Genomic DNA, 17,372 nt, shown 5'->3' on the forward strand with positions numbered 1-17,372 from the left:
GAGATATACTGATGTACCAATGCATGCAAATAGACCTGACTATTTTGAAAACATGGCAAAAGAGAAATGGGAATAATACATAAAGCACACAGTGTTTTTCAGATTCTTATGTGCATGTGCTCGTTTTACGTTATTAGATATTTACTCGCATTATTTGCTTTGTGATCTTGTGGCAAACCCGTCTGCGCACATCTCACGCAGACGGGTGTGGACAGTTAAAGGGGGTTTGAGGATGCCGGGGAGCTGATGGTGCTAGACACACAACTCATCTGCCAGACACAAAGACAGGCATGGACTGGCCAGGTTTGCATTTAAAATGAATCTGGAGTGACATCACTTTACAGACGTATTAAAAATAGAAAGCACACGTATACTAAAAAAAACTGTGGATAAATGGTGTTCCATATTTTATAGGTATAAGGAAATAAAGTTAATTTGCTTCGGCAAGGAATGAGTGAGAGAACGAAAGAGCAAAAAATATGTAAGTGCTTCTTTTCTTTGTTTCTCTCCGATCTCTGCTCTTCTGTTGAGTCCTACAAAAAAACCTGGTTGTGCAAATTAGCTTATGTAATTTGTTATTTTACATGTTTTATTACATAGTACACATTTCCATGAAATTATAAATGATGATACTTGTCAGTATTTTAGAAATGAACATTTATCATATATTTACTTTCAAATCTCTTTTTTGTTTTCTTACTATTTTTTTACAGCTCATATTGACGAAGGCTGTCAAGCTACAAAAAGGACAAAATCATTTGGGTTTGAAAATTAGATTTTTATTGAAATAACATTCTTATATAATAGAGCACACCATGTTCAGCCTTTTTTCTGTTCTTTTGGAGTGATCACTAACCCATTGACGATTCTTCAAACATTTTTCTCAGCTCTAGTGAATCAAAGCAGCGTACAGGTTTAAGACATTGTGAAAGGGAATAAATGATGTTCGACTATTGCTTAAATGTGAGTCTCCAATAGATTTACTGTCTCGGCTCGGTCTGACCGCAGGTTGATGGCATACAATGAACTGGAGTCATAGCTGCGTGGGTGAACATTATTCTGATTGGGATTTAACAAAACTCTCTTCCCTTTTCTGCGTGTGTGTGTGTGTCTGTAAGTGCGTGGGACGTTGCTGGGACTGTAAGGTGGGCGGAAATTGTGCCTGAAAGTGCACAAGAAATAAAAGCGATGCATTGCTGACTCCCATCATGCAGTCTGTTTTCGCTGGAGAGCGAGTGGGGGTAGCAAATGGCCCTTAATCACTTTGTATCTCTATAGAAAGCTTTGACGTAAGAATCGCTGCAATGTTTACCTTCACTGGTGCTAATGTGTCAGTCTCATGTCTGTGCACGTGTTAGCTTATCATTCCTGTATGGAATGCTTGAAAATATTGTCTTCAAAGATCCATTTCTTAATCTCTATTTACCTACATAATTATGGATTTGTAGGCAACCATGGGTGGTCAACGCTAAGTCGATTTGTTGATCATTTACATTGATTAATTGATAACATGAAAACCGAAGCTCTCTGGTGTGTTCTAAGAGTGCAGCAAGTGTGTGAGTGTCTTCAAGAGCCGAGGGATACTTTTATTAGCGCTTTTTTAAATCTATCCCTGGATCAGGCTTGCCAGCCAATCCGTGGGATGGGAACCTAATTGGTTGCAGTATCCGCTTATACCTTCCCTATCTGCTGTTACCATGACAATTTAGCCTCTCAAAGTGCTGCCAATTTTCTTGCTGTTTTAAGCATTTTTCTTTTTAAAGAGACTGTTTTCCTCATTGTAAGTCAACTGAGCAAAAGTTTCAATCAATACACTTGCACAAATTAGAGATAAAGCTGTTTTAACGGATGGATATCGCAATGTCATTTCATTTGGTGTAGAATTGCATAGAATTGCTAATAAACAAGAACAGTTCTGGAAATTTACTAAGTTCTTTAATAATATGGGTTTTTTCTAAAATCGTTTGGTTTAGGTTTTCATTGTAATACTGTGACCTAACAAAGGTCTACATGATAAAATGACAAGTGATGAACGCTTTCTCTTTTGTGTAAATATGACTTTCCCTCTTAACAGGTGACAGATATTTTGTTATGGTTAAGCCCTAGATGATGGTGCAAAAATAGATATCAGGGAATAATTTTGAGAATTTATATTTTCAACTTGTTCGGTGTAGGTTATGAAATGTATTTTTTATTGTTGTTTTACCAATATAGTCCCATTGAAATGTAAATATCTTCTTCCAGGGAGGCCTGGCCAAAATCAACAAAGTTTACTTTAACACAGGGGTTCCCAAAGTAGGGGTCGGGACCCCCGGGGGGACACAAGGGCGCGAGGTTGGGGTCTCAAGATGATTTCCAGAAATATTTATTTTACTAGGAATATTTAATCAATAAGTGTACCAAAATATAAAAATATTAGTTAAGTTAAAAATAAAACCATGCAAATAAAAGGCCATCAGCCTTTGGAATTTTCTGTTCTGTTTTCTGTTTCTGTTCTGCACTGTTATTTTGGGGGTCGCAGGTGAAAAAGTTAACAGTCCATAGATTATTTTTAAATATGAACAAGGATTCTTAGTTTCACACACCGATTTAACAATAGTTCAGGTTTGCTTTATAGTACATAGCTTTATTGCTGTTTTTGATACTAAAGTTGAAATTGAAAACAATTGATCTTAAATCAGTTTAAAGGAGCATTGTGGAAATTTTAGCGCATCTAGTGGTGAGGTTGTGAATTGCCACCATCGGCTAACTCCATCATTGTTTGTAAAAAGTACCAAAGTGGTCATTCTAGGGTGCATCCTTACTATTTAGTGCAGAAATGTTGAAGTTGCATCTGTGTATGTGACTGTATGTGGGCTATCATATGTGTGCACAACTTTCTTTCGCTTACAGTGTGATGCTGCCTCATTCTCATTGTCTGCAATCACAGTGTAGCCCCACCCATTTTTTTATGACAGCAAAGATGTATTAAGTATGAAATACGTGTTTGGTTCAGCCATGCTAGTATGATCTAGGAAAGTGAGCTACTCTGTGTATGTTGTGAATATTTGCTTGTCTACATGCACATGGCGTGTGTGTTTATGCATGTGTATGTATGTGTCGCACAGAACAAGTGTCAGCGCGGATCGTGCAGGAGGTAACAGCTGAAGCGGTCGCGGTTCTCAAAGGAGAGCAGGAGCTGAATCCGGACTCTGCCGTCAGGCTGCCCTCAGGTAGGATATGCGGGAGAGAACTCTGGAATGCTGGAAGCGAGATGTACTCAGGCCTGGTCTTAAATAAAGGGCTTTATTGTGTTTGTGCGATACTATGTGTTGAGATAAGAAGGTAAAAGAAGAGGGCAGTGGGAAAAGTGTTGTTTTTTTGTGTTTTTTTGTGTTTTGCTGACTCCTATCACTGTGATGTGTGGTTAGTGACATTGTGTCCGTCCATTTCGTGTGTACGTGTGAACTGATCAAAGCAGCGGAGAGCCTCACCAGGGCTTTCTTTACTTCATAATGGCATATCTCCCCTGACAGCTGACCTGTCTCAGCTCCTCTCTGGTTGATTTTTGCACCCACCCTGCCCCTGGCTATCTGTGTGCGTGTGTGCCAACATAGGGTTACAGCGAGGGCGAACCCTCAGCAGACATTCTGTCTTTCTCTCTTATGTCTGGCATCACGCTAAAAGCAGTGGATATTTGTTCAAGTTTCTGTGGTCACGCTGCATGTCTTTTGTGAGTCATCTTGTTGCATGGTTTTATTTGAGAGTTTTGGTTTTGAAAGTTCAAGGACATGTTTGAGTTTCATTTGTTGCGTGTGTAATTGCTATTTAATTGGAGTGTTTTACAGTAACCACCGACTTCATTATTGAGACTTTATATAAACTGTGCAGTCTGTTGATGACATAACGTGTATGTGATTTCAAAAACAAAACTGAAGGATTTATTTCCAGTTGTAGCTCTTTTTATTATTTTATTACATCAGTACAGTGTATTCATTTATGTGAGATTGATTAACCACATTACAGTTGTTTATTTACTACATACACAATTTTGGTGCAGTGCTTTTTTTCTTTCAACTTAACGTGTTTTTTATAATTTAATTACATTTAATTTAAACTAACTAATACAAGAGAATAATTCCAAGAACGATAATGAAAACATTGAGTCCAAGAATAAAATAAAAACTGCGCTTGTAATGGCAATTCTTTGTCATTTTATCCTTAAATAAAATTGTCTCCGTAATATGGATTTTTTGAGGTCTGAATTACATTAACAGTTCTTCAAATTGCATTAATTTTTAAAATGCAACCCATCGGCCAAGCAACAACCAAACTCAATGGGGCTTTTTCCCAGACAAGTTTTAAGACTAGTCCCAGATCATTTTAAATGTAAGAGGTGTCTTAATCAAAGAAAAAAAAACTTGCTCTTATTTATCTTAAAACATATCAGTGCGATTGTTTTGTCTTAAGATGCCCACCAGTAATGTTTTGTAAAGTATGTTTTTAAAAACAACCTAAATATCCAAATTTAACCAAGACCAAGTCCTGGTTTAAACTAACCCCTGTCCCGAAAACCGCCCCTATATGCTACCTGTTTAGCAACAATGGCAATTTCAATTAAGATTCCCTTTGAACTTGTCATTTCTTAAAACTCAAGCAAGAAAGTTTCTGTAACACATACTTAGGAGATGCTTTATTTTCAGGCTCTGAAAGAAAAACGTGAAATAAAATATCCATTGCTCAGAGCTTCCTCTTAAAGACCTTGCACTTGCTGTGTAGGAATTAGTCAGCAAAAAACTGATTTCTGTGCTCATACGCTTGATGTTGAGTCAGTCTGTCAGAAGAGCTCAAAGGATTAGAGACAGCAAAGCATTCGGCATTAAAATCCTGAGCCTGGCTTACTCTCTGCTCAGCATATCCTTACAAATAACCTTAAGGACTGATTCTGGCTCCAATTCTACGTAACAATTCTGGTTTCTTCAGAGGTCTGTGAATGATCTTCAAGAAGTTTGTGGAAAATAAAAGAAAACAGTATTTACAGTAAACAAATAATAGTGCACTATTACAAATGTATTGTAAATGAATCTCATATTTTCGGATGTTTTATGGAATAGTTTAATTCCCAACTCTAGCCTCACAAATACACACAACCTGTGTTTATATCTTTGTTTGAATGGTGCATTCACATTTATTGTTATTATCTGTTTACCCCCTGATGGTCTTTATGAGATAATTGCATTTTAAGATATGAAAAATAGTCCCTTTGTGAATATATTTATTCTTGTGAAGACATTTTCACCAGGTTTCATTGGTCCAGTGAGGATGTGTACAGAAATATTGCTTGCACAAGATTAGAAAAATAGCCGTGAGGCCATAATTCACATGTGGACATTCACATGTCTTTATAAGTAGCACAAAGGACCCAAAAAACATCTAATAGATACACATGTGCTGAGAAACCATCTATACAGTATATAGACAGCTTGCAGGTTTTTGCAAAAGAGCCACAGTGACACCCAAACTATGTTTATCTGATTCTGATCTTAAACTTTGTCTCAATCTCTTTATCTTCTGTTTGTCTTTAGTGGAAGACTCTGCAAACCTGCCGCCCTCTCCTCCACCGTCTCCGGCAGCAGAGCATTTTGGACCGCTGGAACAAGGTAGGGTCATGCTTCGCTCTGTGAGTGACTGTGTATGGAGAGAGGTGAGAACCACTTAGAGAACGTGACCTTTTTTACATGAGTATTTTGGTCGCCCTGGCAAGAAAAAGGGTGTTCTGACAGGGGCACCTTCTAGTCCCGCCCCTTTCAGGATGATGTCACCCCTCTCACGATGCCCATGCTCGGCCGATCTGTGTGGCCCATCCAAAGGAGTGTTTGCAGGATCAACTTTGCCTTTTGTTGACATCATTCAAGTCGACCTCCTCTTCCTCATCCAGCATCTCCAGCTGTTAAACATGGCCTCATCTTCATCATGCTAACACCGGGAGCTATCTTGATCAAAAACCCACGTCAAAGTGACCCCACCCCCTCCTCCTCCTCCTAACCAAACAAACCCTCAATCGTGGATCTGGACTCCGCCGAATGCATGAGAGCCCAGCTCCTATCCTCTCACCTTTACCTGAATGCCGCTCGGTCTCAGCTGCAGCCAACCAGTTTGCCAATGTTTCTTCTGATGTTTCTTCCGGCTGTTGGCTGAAACCGTGTGGCATTCAGATTGCCTGCTCATCCTCTCTCCAAAGCCCCTTTAAGTATCTGTCGATTGCTCTAAACTTCTATCACTTCCTCTGTGTCTACTCCAAGTGTCCTCGTCTTAAGTTTTGCATGTTGTGATGTAGGTGCTGTTGATGTCGTGGGCTTGTGCTCGTTTTGACTGTGTTTGTATCTACTGCCTGTGGCGGCTGAATGCCATGCTCTGATATCTTTCTAGAGCTACTAGACTGAAAAACAGCGTCTCTAACGCTTATCCGACCACTAACAGTCTTAAGCAGAAAGTAAAGTGAGCATATATTTACAGGATCTTTATAAAGGCACTTCAAATCAGGATGAATTGTAAATGACCCCATTTTAGAATTCTTAAAGGGATAGTTCTCCCAAAAATAAAAGAAGTCATTTTATTTCATTTAAAATGTGTATATAACTCTTTCTTCCATGGAACACAGAAGAAGATATTTTGAGAAATGTTTTGTTTGGTTACCAACATTCTTAAAAATATCTTCTTTTCTGTTCTGAGGAAGAAAAATCCTACATGTTTGGAATGGCACGAGGGTAAATGATGAAATAACTTTAATCTTTATTGAACTAATAATGCATTTACGCGTTTTTATCATTCACAAATGATAGTTTACCATTCATGTTATGTGTTTGGTTCAGTAATCTTTTATCGAAATGTAGTAACTTTGTCAAATAGCTTTTGTCATTTTAGTAATTTAATGCTTTTAGAGTCAAACTTCAAATAGCAATATATTTAAAAACAGATGCTTTACTCTTGATAAGCCCTTGAATCACGAGTGTTTACTGGAGTAGTCTTCAAACTTAGCTGCAACTCACATTTTGTTTATGGATAAAATTAAGCTTGTATCAAATATCACATTAAAATGAAGACATTTTAATGAAAGTTTGCAACTAAGCCATTTGGGGCACCATTGACTACCATAGTAGTCTTTTCTCCTACTATGGCAGTTAATGGTGACCAAAACAGCTTAGTTACAAACTTTTATTAACATTTCCTCATTTGTGGTCAGCGTAACAAAGAAATGTACAGGTTCATAACAACTAATTAATAACTTTCTAGGTGAACTATTCCTTTAACATCGCATTACATATGTAATATGGGTTACTACTGCCATATCATGTCTACTTTAAGCAGACCAAAACATCAAAGTTACCTCAGTCCGAGGCCTTCCAAAGTTCAAACAAATCTATAAAATGTCTCTGGTTATGGCATAGCACCGCTACAGTCACGTTTTGTGTTTCTCCATAATTTGTGTGTTGTGTTGTGTGTCCTTCTCTTCTTCGTACACATACTCCTTTCCTTTTTTCTCTTTCTTCTCTTTCTTTTTCTTAACCCCTTGTCTCTCTTTCCCTCTTTTTTCTTTTCTATTTTTTCAGCATATTCTGATTTCTCTCCTTTTTACTTTTTCTCATTACTTTATGAACTCTTTTCCTCCTCTATCTGCTGCACCTTTTCTATCCTCCTACCTTCTTTCTTTTCCTCTTCCACTTTGTTTTCCTCTCTGTCTCTTTGTCTCGCTGTCTCTTTGTCCAGATTTCCCTGCAGTTCTTTTCCTTGTGTCTATTTGTAGATGTAGGGGATGAGGAGGAAGCAGGTCCTCTCCGCCGCTTCCAAAATTCTCGCGAGAGGTGCAAGTTCCTCGCCCCCTCCATCTCAGTGTCTGTGCCTGAGGATGACCCCTACCACTCTGATGAGGAATACTATGAACACCCTTTATTCAGCCCAGAGTGGACGCGCTCGGGCTCTCGCCCCCCAGGGCAGGCCGCCGCGTTTAGACAGATCGAAGGTGAACCACGCATGGTTCCTCTTTGCCATTCTCTCCCCCTCCTTCTTACTCCTCTCTCTCTCCTCCCACTTTCTTTCTTTGGCTCAGCATCAACACCTCTTTCTCTTTCTGGCCCGCCGCTTCCTGTCTTTTGTCTCTGTTGTGTCGTGCCCACTCCGACTGGAGCGTGTCTTGTGGGGGTGGAATCAGTTTTTGTACCTTGTCTTCTCTGTGTTCCAATTGCAAGACATTTGGATTTTGTGAAATCGTTGTGCCATGCAATGAAAGACATGAGCATTGTGCCACAGGCTGTCATAAAGTGCTCTATGAAATCCAAATGACTTGCACCATCAGCAGGACATTTGTGCATAATGTGCACATTTTCTCCGTTGCCCGTTTGCCGTGTTCTTGTCTTTGCATCTATCTTGCCCGTATGTTAGCCTGTCTGTCCATCTGTACTTTTGATCGCCCCTCATCAGACCCAAAAACATTCCCTGGCATCTGTACCCTGCCTGTCTTTACAGGCCCCTACCATCTTTCCAACCTGCTGATGTACACGTGCTGTAGATCACAGGAAGACTTTCAGCTCTTCACATAATAGCCCACACACACAAACTATTTGGTCATCATAGTCCCTAAAAATTGCTTATTTTCAGTGTAAATGAATGAAGGTTAGGATAGGATAGTTCACCAAATCTAATTTCTATCATCATTTACTCACCCTCAGGTTGTTCCAAACCTGTATACATCTATGTTCTGCTAAACACAAAGGAAGATATTTGGAAGAATGTCAGTAACCAAACAGATCTCATCCCCCATTGACTCCCATATTTATTTTCCATACTATGACAGTAGGTGGGGGATTAGATCTGTTTGGATACTGACATTCTTCGAAATATCTTCCTTCGTTTACAGCAGAACCAAGCAGTTTGTACAGGTGGGGCACAACCTGAGGGTGAGTCAATGATGAAAGAATTTTCATTTTTGGGCAAACTATTCACTTTTCATTAGGGTCATTTATTGTTATCTGAACCAAGCAAGCAGCAATTTTTAGGATTTATTTTTCAGAGGTCTTTTCAGCTCTTTCTCTCTCTCTATCCTTGTTGCACTCATTCTTTCTCATCTCTCGCTCCACTGCAGCACCCTGCTGAGATATGACCTGGTGTGATCTGCATTGCCATATCCAGCCTTGCTCCCAGCAGAGAGAGCTTCAGCCTTATCTTTTCCTCTAGTAGAGAATGATTTTACATTAATCGATTAATGTTTCACATTAATTCTGACGTCTGAAAAACTGATTGACCTGCATTAGTGTGCCGCCTTCGCTTTTTGTTCCATCTAAGTTAAGGGGGGCAGTGCAGCATTGTGAAGTGCGTTACGCACAATTCGGTTTTCATGTTGAAGAATATAATTGAACAAATGAAGAGATGGAAAATTTGGCTTGAACTTGGAAAATAAGCACTAATATTGCAAGACAGTGTGGTCTTCTCTGAGTTCACATTGAAATTCCGAGTTCCCAAATTGAATTGAAATCTGAATTATGGAACATAAATATGGCAAACAAGGTAATATCATGGTGTGAATTGATGAGGAAATGTTTACTGATTTCTAGGTCACTAATCAAATAAGCTAACTTGTGCTCAGGGCTGGGCAAAATTACATCAAAATTTATTTTAACATAAAATACCTTACTTTTAAGTGTACGTAAATAAACAAAAAATACTGCGGCCACACCGTCTATCAAAATTAACTACTGTATTTTTGTGTTTTAAAAAATTATATTTTCAATTTTTTAATGTAGCCAGAAATACAATCAAGAAGTATCAACAGAACTTCTCAAGGAGTATTAATCCAATTCCAACCATACAACAGAGAATAAAACAGAGCAGGTATTCCAAAACATTTAACAAAGGTCTAACAGAACTAGTGAAACTTATGTGTGAATGTGGGGATTTGTATGTATCTGTGTCTTAGAGTGGCTCGCAGTAAATGCTGCTGCTCCATGCAAGTTTACACCATGACACTAATACACTGGTATTAGAATGAAATATTGTACAACACTGAAATGCGTTAATTATTTTTTCCATGCACAACCGACGAACGCTGCTCGGTATAAAAGTACAATGTAAAACTTTGCTGTAGTTTTTTAAATTAAAACACTTTGACTTTGATTCAAAATGAGCAAGAAGAGATTGGCATTAACTCAGCAACACGGCAAAAAAAGACATCCTTCCTATACATTGTTTTCTTTTTAACAAGAGAATGTTAAAACTTCTTAAATTACGATACATTTACATAACAAGAAAAGTGACCCAATATATTTAACCTGTTTATGAAAGAAAAATATATAAACCAGGTAAGTTTATGCTTAAAACAAAATTGTACATTAAAACCTGCTGAGAAATTACAGCAATGTTTGACAGTGTATTTAGTCTAGGCTACTAACACGAAGACCAAAACTTAACATAAACTCTTAAAAATGAAAGCAATTTATGCAATAAATAACCTGCACATTTCTTACATTGACCACCTTCTTCCAAACTATTTATTATTTAAAATACATGTTTCATAAATACTGCCCAGCCCTGCTTGTGCTTTCATTAAAGCGTGCAAAATGATCCCATGGACATATTTTACACAAATTTGTCTATGCCAGATGCTATATTTAGAGCAAAAACATTTTAAAACATTGCAGTGCAAAAACATAGTACATTTTAATTACAGATTGCATTCTGTGCAGTTCAAATTATTGCGAAATTATTGCCAAAGCTAATAGACTGATCTCAGCTTTATGAGTTACCTCTTGTTATCTGTGCAGTTTCAAAATATGCATATTAATATTTCCAAAAGGCTAAAAAACAACACATAATTAAACGATAACCCTTACTGAATTAGTAAATCGGGTTTTATTAACACTATCAGCAGGAAATAATAAACACCTGTATATACTGTTTTTCATCATCCAAGCTAATAATTTGTGCATTAGAATTGTTACGAGGGTTTGATAAAGCAATACATATCAAGTCAGGTGAGGAAGAAAAGCTTGCTTGCTCAAATAAAAACCCAGAGGAAGTCTCTCGCTGCATCATCTTATTCCTAATACTCTATCATCCACCATGAAAACATTATCTCAAAGTCAAAGAAAATCATACAAAGACGCACCACAAATGGCATTAGACATCCTCAGAACCGATAGAGCTGAAAGTGTCCCACCTTTTTATTCCCTAGTAACCCAAGTCTGTGCTGTCTGTAGTCTTGATGTTTCCACTTGTCTCCCTCTTTATGAAGAAGAGGAGACCATAGAGAGTCTCTCAGCTGCGGAGGAGGAAGAGGAGGAGACTTCGGAAGCCGCAGCAACAGCAGCAGCTCTAGAGGAACAGGAGGAGGAAGAGGAGGAAGAGGAGGAGCAGTGGAGTGGGGAGGAGCCTGAACAGGAATCCCCATCCGAGCTCCCAGAACGGGCAGAGGTCATAGGCGAGGCCCAGGCTCTGCCCGGCCTGCAGTCCGAGGTTCATACACAGGCAGCTATAGCTGCCAACAAGGCCCCTAATGGGCGAGTTGAGGAGGCAGGGGGGCATGAAAGCCCTGCAGAAGGTGTGTCCATCCTTCTCATGACCTGCATGTTGTCTCTCTCCCGTCAAAAACGCTGAGTGAAAGCATTAAAAGAGCTTTTTATGGCAATGTCGGGTGAATGGCTGAAATATCTCCTCTATCTGCTGATGCTGCAAGGCAACACTGGCTTGATGGTGACCGGCTTTTGTGGCCAGGGCTTTGTGTCTGTCTGTCATTTTCTTCATTTTGCTCTTTCTTAAATGCTTTTTTACAGTGCTGCCTCCATCTGCTAGCTAACTGATGAAGCTTTTTCCTTAACCTTACTTGCTTATATCACTATTGATGCTAGTGCTGCCAGGTCGACCTCTTCCATAGATTGCCATCCATTGCTCAGTTTTTTCTTTCATTTTGCCAGCTATATTCCTAGATGGTTGGTTTGGGCTGCATGCTCCAAATGAACAGCTGTATTTTTATGTTTTGGATTCTGCGAATCCTTTGTGCTATTGTGCTTTTTTGCTTCATTTTCAAAGATATTTGAAAAGTTGTGGCTTCTTGATTTTATTTGATTTTATTTGTCAATTTTCATTTTTAATGTTGTCTTTTTGTAAAGCATTTTCATTTCATTGGTTCACTTATTTATTTTTATTAAAATCTCACATGTTCATAAATTTGTCTTTTCGTGGCACTGGAAACAATTTTTTAAAATTAGGCAAATTATGTGATTTGAGGAATATTAATGCCTGCCAACAAGCTTCTTGTATATTTCTGTAGATCACACCGTGTAACTGACACATTTTTGTATTTTTTACCAAGCCATTGTTAAATGATCTTTTGATTGGGAATGTTATGAATATAACTGATCCAATGCACCACATTCGATAATCACTGAATATCTATTTAGCAGAGATCTTTAGATCAACTATTCCATGTAGCTGCTGGTGTACTGACGTCAGAACCGTATTTGGACCTTCGTCTTCAACATTTCATCCTCATTTTTGGACCACATCCACCCTACATTGAATGTTCAGGGTCAGCATGCTGGTCCATTCATATCCATGCCATCACTTCATTGAGTTGGTATGTGTGTCTCATCTCAGTTGCTGCTTTTTGAAAATGCAAGTTCATTTGACCAAGAGCTTTGCCTTTCTGTGTGGTGGTTGGCCTGGCAAACATTTACACTATGAATAACAGTAATGCAATACAATGCAGACTACTTGAGCTTTGCTTTCAGCTTTGAAGATGGAAGCGGAGAGGACAGATCCCATTGGCATGGACTTCACTGAATCTGCAATGCACCTAGATGATCTCCCATCCTACGAGAGTCTTGCCAGAGACACAGATATGCCAGAAAGCCCCTTTGCTAAAACATATCCCATGCGGGATTTTGAATTGCCTCCAAGTGGCCTGGGTCATGCCAAAGAACCTTTAGAAGCTCCATTGGAAAGGCCTGATGGGCAGAGTTGTGACGTGATAGAGCCTTTAACCGAAAAAACATGTGACTTAAGCAATATACACAAGACTGAATCAGGTCATGCACAAGACAAACAAATGGAAGTCACAGCCATGGCAAAACCTGATGAACTAGAAGGGGACATGAAGGACAAATCTGGAATGTCTGCTTATTTTGAGACCACTACAATTAAGACCGATGCTGCCAGGTCTCAAGGGGAAGGTTATTATGAGCTGAGTACTACATCGGAGGAGCAGAAAGTCTCTCTTGGTAACCTCCCGCTTCCTGAAATCAGCTACAGTTCCCTAGCTCAAACACAGTTCTTGGAAGTCAATCCGGATCTTTCAAAAAGTACTGCAGACACAATTAAGACTACTTCACCGGTAGACAGAAGAGATGACAGTAGGCTGTCTCCTGGAAAACTGGCTCTAGAGCAGAGAAGCTACTCTTTGAATATCACCATTGGTGCAATGGATCATGATGTCCAAGGGCGACCCAGGAACTTCTCTCCGTTAGCTACCGACATCATGTCTCATACTAGCGGGAGCCTTGACGAATCTGCTGATTATCTTCCTGCCACCACTCCGTCAGTGGATAAAATACCTCAATTTCCTTCTACGATCATGGAGACAACTACTCCATCATCTCCACCTGCCCAAACCACAGTCAGTGATGGCAGTAAGAGTCCACAAGCTGAGTCCCCAGAATCACCTGTCCAAGTGAAGGGCTTTTACAAGAACGGCACAGTCATGGCCCCAGATCTGCCTGAAATGTTGGATCTGGCCGGATCGCGATCAAGGCTAGCATCTGACAATGCTGATCCAGAAATGTTGAGGAGGAAGTCTGTTCCTATGGACATGACTTCTATGGTGAGTGATTCCTTAGAATATTTACTGAAAAGTGAGCCGAGTCAAATGGCCGCAAAGAGGGAAATGCAACTGGAGGAGCAAGGTTATTGTGTCTTTAGTGAATACTCTGGTCCTATGCCATCCCCTGCAGATGTGCACAGTCCAATGGATACTTCTCCTCATATCTTTAACACTGTGATTTCAGAGGAGAAGGAACTTGGTTTTGTTGGTGAAAGGGAGTGTTTGTGGTCTGATGATCTGAAGACAGAAGAGTTAGTTGCACCACAAGTAAAAGAAGAAGAAGTAATGCGAAGTAAGGAAGATTCATTTGAAAGAGAGAGTGCAGTTGCTGAAAAATCTACTACTGAGACTCAGCAAGATAAAGTTGATCCCTTCAAGGCTGAAACTTTGCAAGAAATTAGTGTAACGTCACCTGAAAATGAGAACGAACACTTAGACAAACAAATTGAAACTTTTATTACCCCAAAGGTGACTGTTACTCTGGAAGATGCAAAGCCTGACCTTGATGCTATATTTGCAGCTGAAACAGAAGCCGAAATAGCTGACTACGAGAGGCAAATACGCAAATTAGAAATGGAGGACCGCCCTTTAAGCATGGAGGAGGAAAGAGAGCTCCAAGAGCTCAGAGAGAAGGTTAAGAATAAACCAGACCTTGTTCACCAGGAAGCCTATGAAGAGGTTGATGCGGAAGATGTGTATCAACTCACTGGAGTTGCGAAGGACAGGATTGCCAGACCTCTCAGACCATCCCCAGCATCTTCAGTAGAAAGTGCTACAGAGGAGGAGAAAATCCACATTGTTGAGACTGAAAAACCTAAATCACCAGAGGTTCTAAAAGCAGATCCTAATAGATTATCCCCCGTTGGATCTTTTGAGAAGTATTTTAGAGAGGAGAGGCCTTCTGAGCAGGAGGTAAAGCAGAAAGACACAGTGGAATCCCTCAAGGAGAAAGCTGTTGAGGAGCAACCAACACCAGCTTTTTCAAAGACAGAGGAGAAACCTTCTGAGCAACAGGTAATTCAGAAAGATACTATCGTGGAGTCCCTTGAAGAAAAACCTGTGGAGGAGCAACCTCACCCAGTACCTTCAGAGACAGCGGAGGCTCCTGTAGACACCACTGTAATTCAAGAAATTGAGGAAGATGTTGAAATTGCTGAGGAGCCTGAAGAGATCATCCCAGAAACAAAACCAGCCCTAGAAGAGAAACCAGTGGCAGACAAATTGGAGCCAGATGAGATTGCAGTAGAGAAAGATGAGGTTAATGTTGTTGAGAATGAAGAACTTGAGGAGGAATTATTGGAAGGAGCCAAGGCAGCAGAGGACATTGTTGAGTCTCGAGCTGCAATTGAGTCAGTTGTGATGGTGGAAGATGATTTCATTACAGTGGTGCAGACCATTGATGAAGGAGAGGTCTCTGGACACAGTGTACGCTTCTCGGCCCCCAATGAAGAGGAACGTCCAAAACTCCTCGATGAAGAAGAGGAGGAGGAGTCTGTGGAGATGGCACAAGAAGTTGAAATAGAGGCTGCAAGTGTAGAAGAAATTGTAGATGTCCCAGAGCAAAATGAGCCTCCAGTTTGTCCAGTTAAAGAGATAGAAATACAAGAGAGTGAAGCACCATCTCAAAGCTATGATGACTACAAAGATGAAACTACCATTGATGACTCCATTTTAGACAGCTCCTGGATGGACACGCAAGGTGCAATTTTCAGTTTTTAATAAATTATCTCTTTTGCATGAAACTTTTCAGAAGTATTTAACTTAGCTTGTTGTCTTAGGTTTAATGTGGCAAAAACATTTGGAAATTAGCTAATTTGCTACTTTACAATTAGTCAGTTTCACTGTCTGAAAAGGTCCATGGATATTCACAGGCTTGTGTAAGAGTGCCTGTTTCACCTCCTTTGTTCAGCAGACGATGATAAGAGCTTAGCAACTGAGAAGATTGAGCCTCTACCCAAAGCCAGCCCTGTCAAGAAACCGCATGCAGAGAAACCGGTCAAACAGAAAACTAAGGGCAGCAGGGTCAAAGGACGAATCATGACCCCTGAGCGTAAACATGTTCGCAAGGAGCCGGTGCCCATCCAGAAAGAAGAGATGAAGAAGAAAAAAGGTTCCTGCGACTGCTCACATACTTTTCCTTTCTGTGACTTTTTTCATATATCATTTTTGGAAAATAAAGCTTTCAGCATATTTCCAACAACGTTTAAATTTTGTTTTCACATTCATGTACAGTATCACATTTAACACGTAGTATTGTTAACATTATTTAGATCTGAAAAGCATTAAAATTTAAGTTAAATTGTGTGCAAACATTGTTCATATTCTTTGATTATTTATTTTATTTTACTTTTCTCTATGACTTGTTTTTTAAACCAGGGCTTTATTATAAGATTAACTGATCACTTAAGGAACATGAATGTATCATGACATCCATTTTCCTGAATCTCGCTGCTGCTGTGATTGTCCTTGATTCTGTTTCTTCCTCTTATAGCTGTGATTAAGAAGCCTGATTTCACAAAAAAATCTGATATTCAGACGTGCTCTCCTTCGCGGAAGGGTGTTGTAAAGACTACCGTAAGGCACCCTAGACCTACCCAACATCACGCGTGTGTTAAGCGGAAACCCACAGGTGATCACCGTCACGAGGAGCTGATCTGCAATGTGGCTGGCAAACATAGGCATCAGCATGCCGTTTTTACATTGGTGCTTGTGTGTCATTTTACTTTTTTACACATTTTATGTAACAAATTGTTGTAGTATTATTTTCCATTATTGCAGTATTTGTAATGAGACATGTTTTTCCATGTTTATGTAATGTATTTATTTTGTCATATCTTGAATTTTCATTTTGTTGTCTGCATGTATTCTCTCAGTTTATTTGCACCTGTTTTTCTTTTTATTGCAACGCTTATTATTGAATATTGTGAAAATCTGGTGCGTCCAATCACCGTTTGTGTTTTTATACTATACAGTATGTATGGAGATGAATTTAAAGGTTGTCCTTCAGACTTAAGTATCTCAGACAATATTTTACTGCCCTTGGGATGCTCCTTTTCCAGCATTGAGGGACCAGCTGTGTTGGTTGCCAGGCAACTGATGGATTGCAGGAGTTCTGTGCTCTTGGTTAAGAGACATGGCCTCCACCTGACTGGAGGAAAGAAACTTATTTCGCCATCATGAAGTTCCGTTGTTAGCTCTTCGAGATAACTCTTCACTTTATGTTGGACATCTAACGCATTGCTGAAAACAGTCCAATTAGTCTCTACTGGAAAGTATCTTATGTAATACAGTTCATGTTTGAATTCTTTATTATTCTGTTTCAAGTTGATTCAGAGGGCTTTCCAGCAGATACAAATATTTAGTTGTGTAACCGTCCGTTCCACGTTTGGCTCTAAATTGCCCAATTACATGAGTTCATTAGACTACATGATTAAATAGACTTTCTAAATGTTCAATTACGTGTGGCGGCTTTTGTACACAATGCTGCATTTGTGATCTTTTTGTTTATGTGTTATTATTGTTCTGT

At 39.5% G+C, this 17,372-nt stretch overlaps 1 protein-coding gene across 24 annotated transcripts in view; it reads left to right on the forward strand.

Moving 5' to 3' along the window:
* map2 (microtubule-associated protein 2) overlaps positions 1-17,372 on the forward strand; it is an 80,531-nt gene that overhangs the window by 50,394 nt on the left and 12,765 nt on the right. For 8 of the 24 annotated variants that reach the window (XM_056754263.1, XM_056754262.1, XM_056754266.1 and 5 more), the window contains 7 exons: positions 3,108-3,212; positions 5,565-5,639; positions 7,784-7,999; positions 11,264-11,569; positions 12,759-15,545; positions 15,756-15,956; positions 16,338-16,475. In XM_056754263.1, coding sequence (XP_056610241.1) covers positions 3,108-3,212; positions 5,565-5,639; positions 7,784-7,999; positions 11,264-11,569; positions 12,759-15,545; positions 15,756-15,956; positions 16,338-16,475 — 3,828 coding nt within the window. Of the gene's footprint in view, positions 1-201; positions 304-414; positions 482-514; positions 763-3,107; positions 3,213-5,564; positions 5,640-7,783; positions 8,000-11,263; positions 11,570-12,758; positions 15,546-15,755; positions 15,957-16,337; positions 16,476-17,372 lie in introns of those variants that run through there. The other 16 variants (XM_056754264.1, XM_056754285.1, XM_056754286.1 and 13 more) reach the window with 12 other exon arrangements.

Source organism: Triplophysa dalaica, chromosome 8 (genome assembly GCF_015846415.1).
Source record: "Triplophysa dalaica isolate WHDGS20190420 chromosome 8, ASM1584641v1, whole genome shotgun sequence".
In the NCBI taxonomy this organism is placed as follows: Eukaryota; Metazoa; Chordata; class Actinopteri; order Cypriniformes; family Nemacheilidae; genus Triplophysa; species Triplophysa dalaica.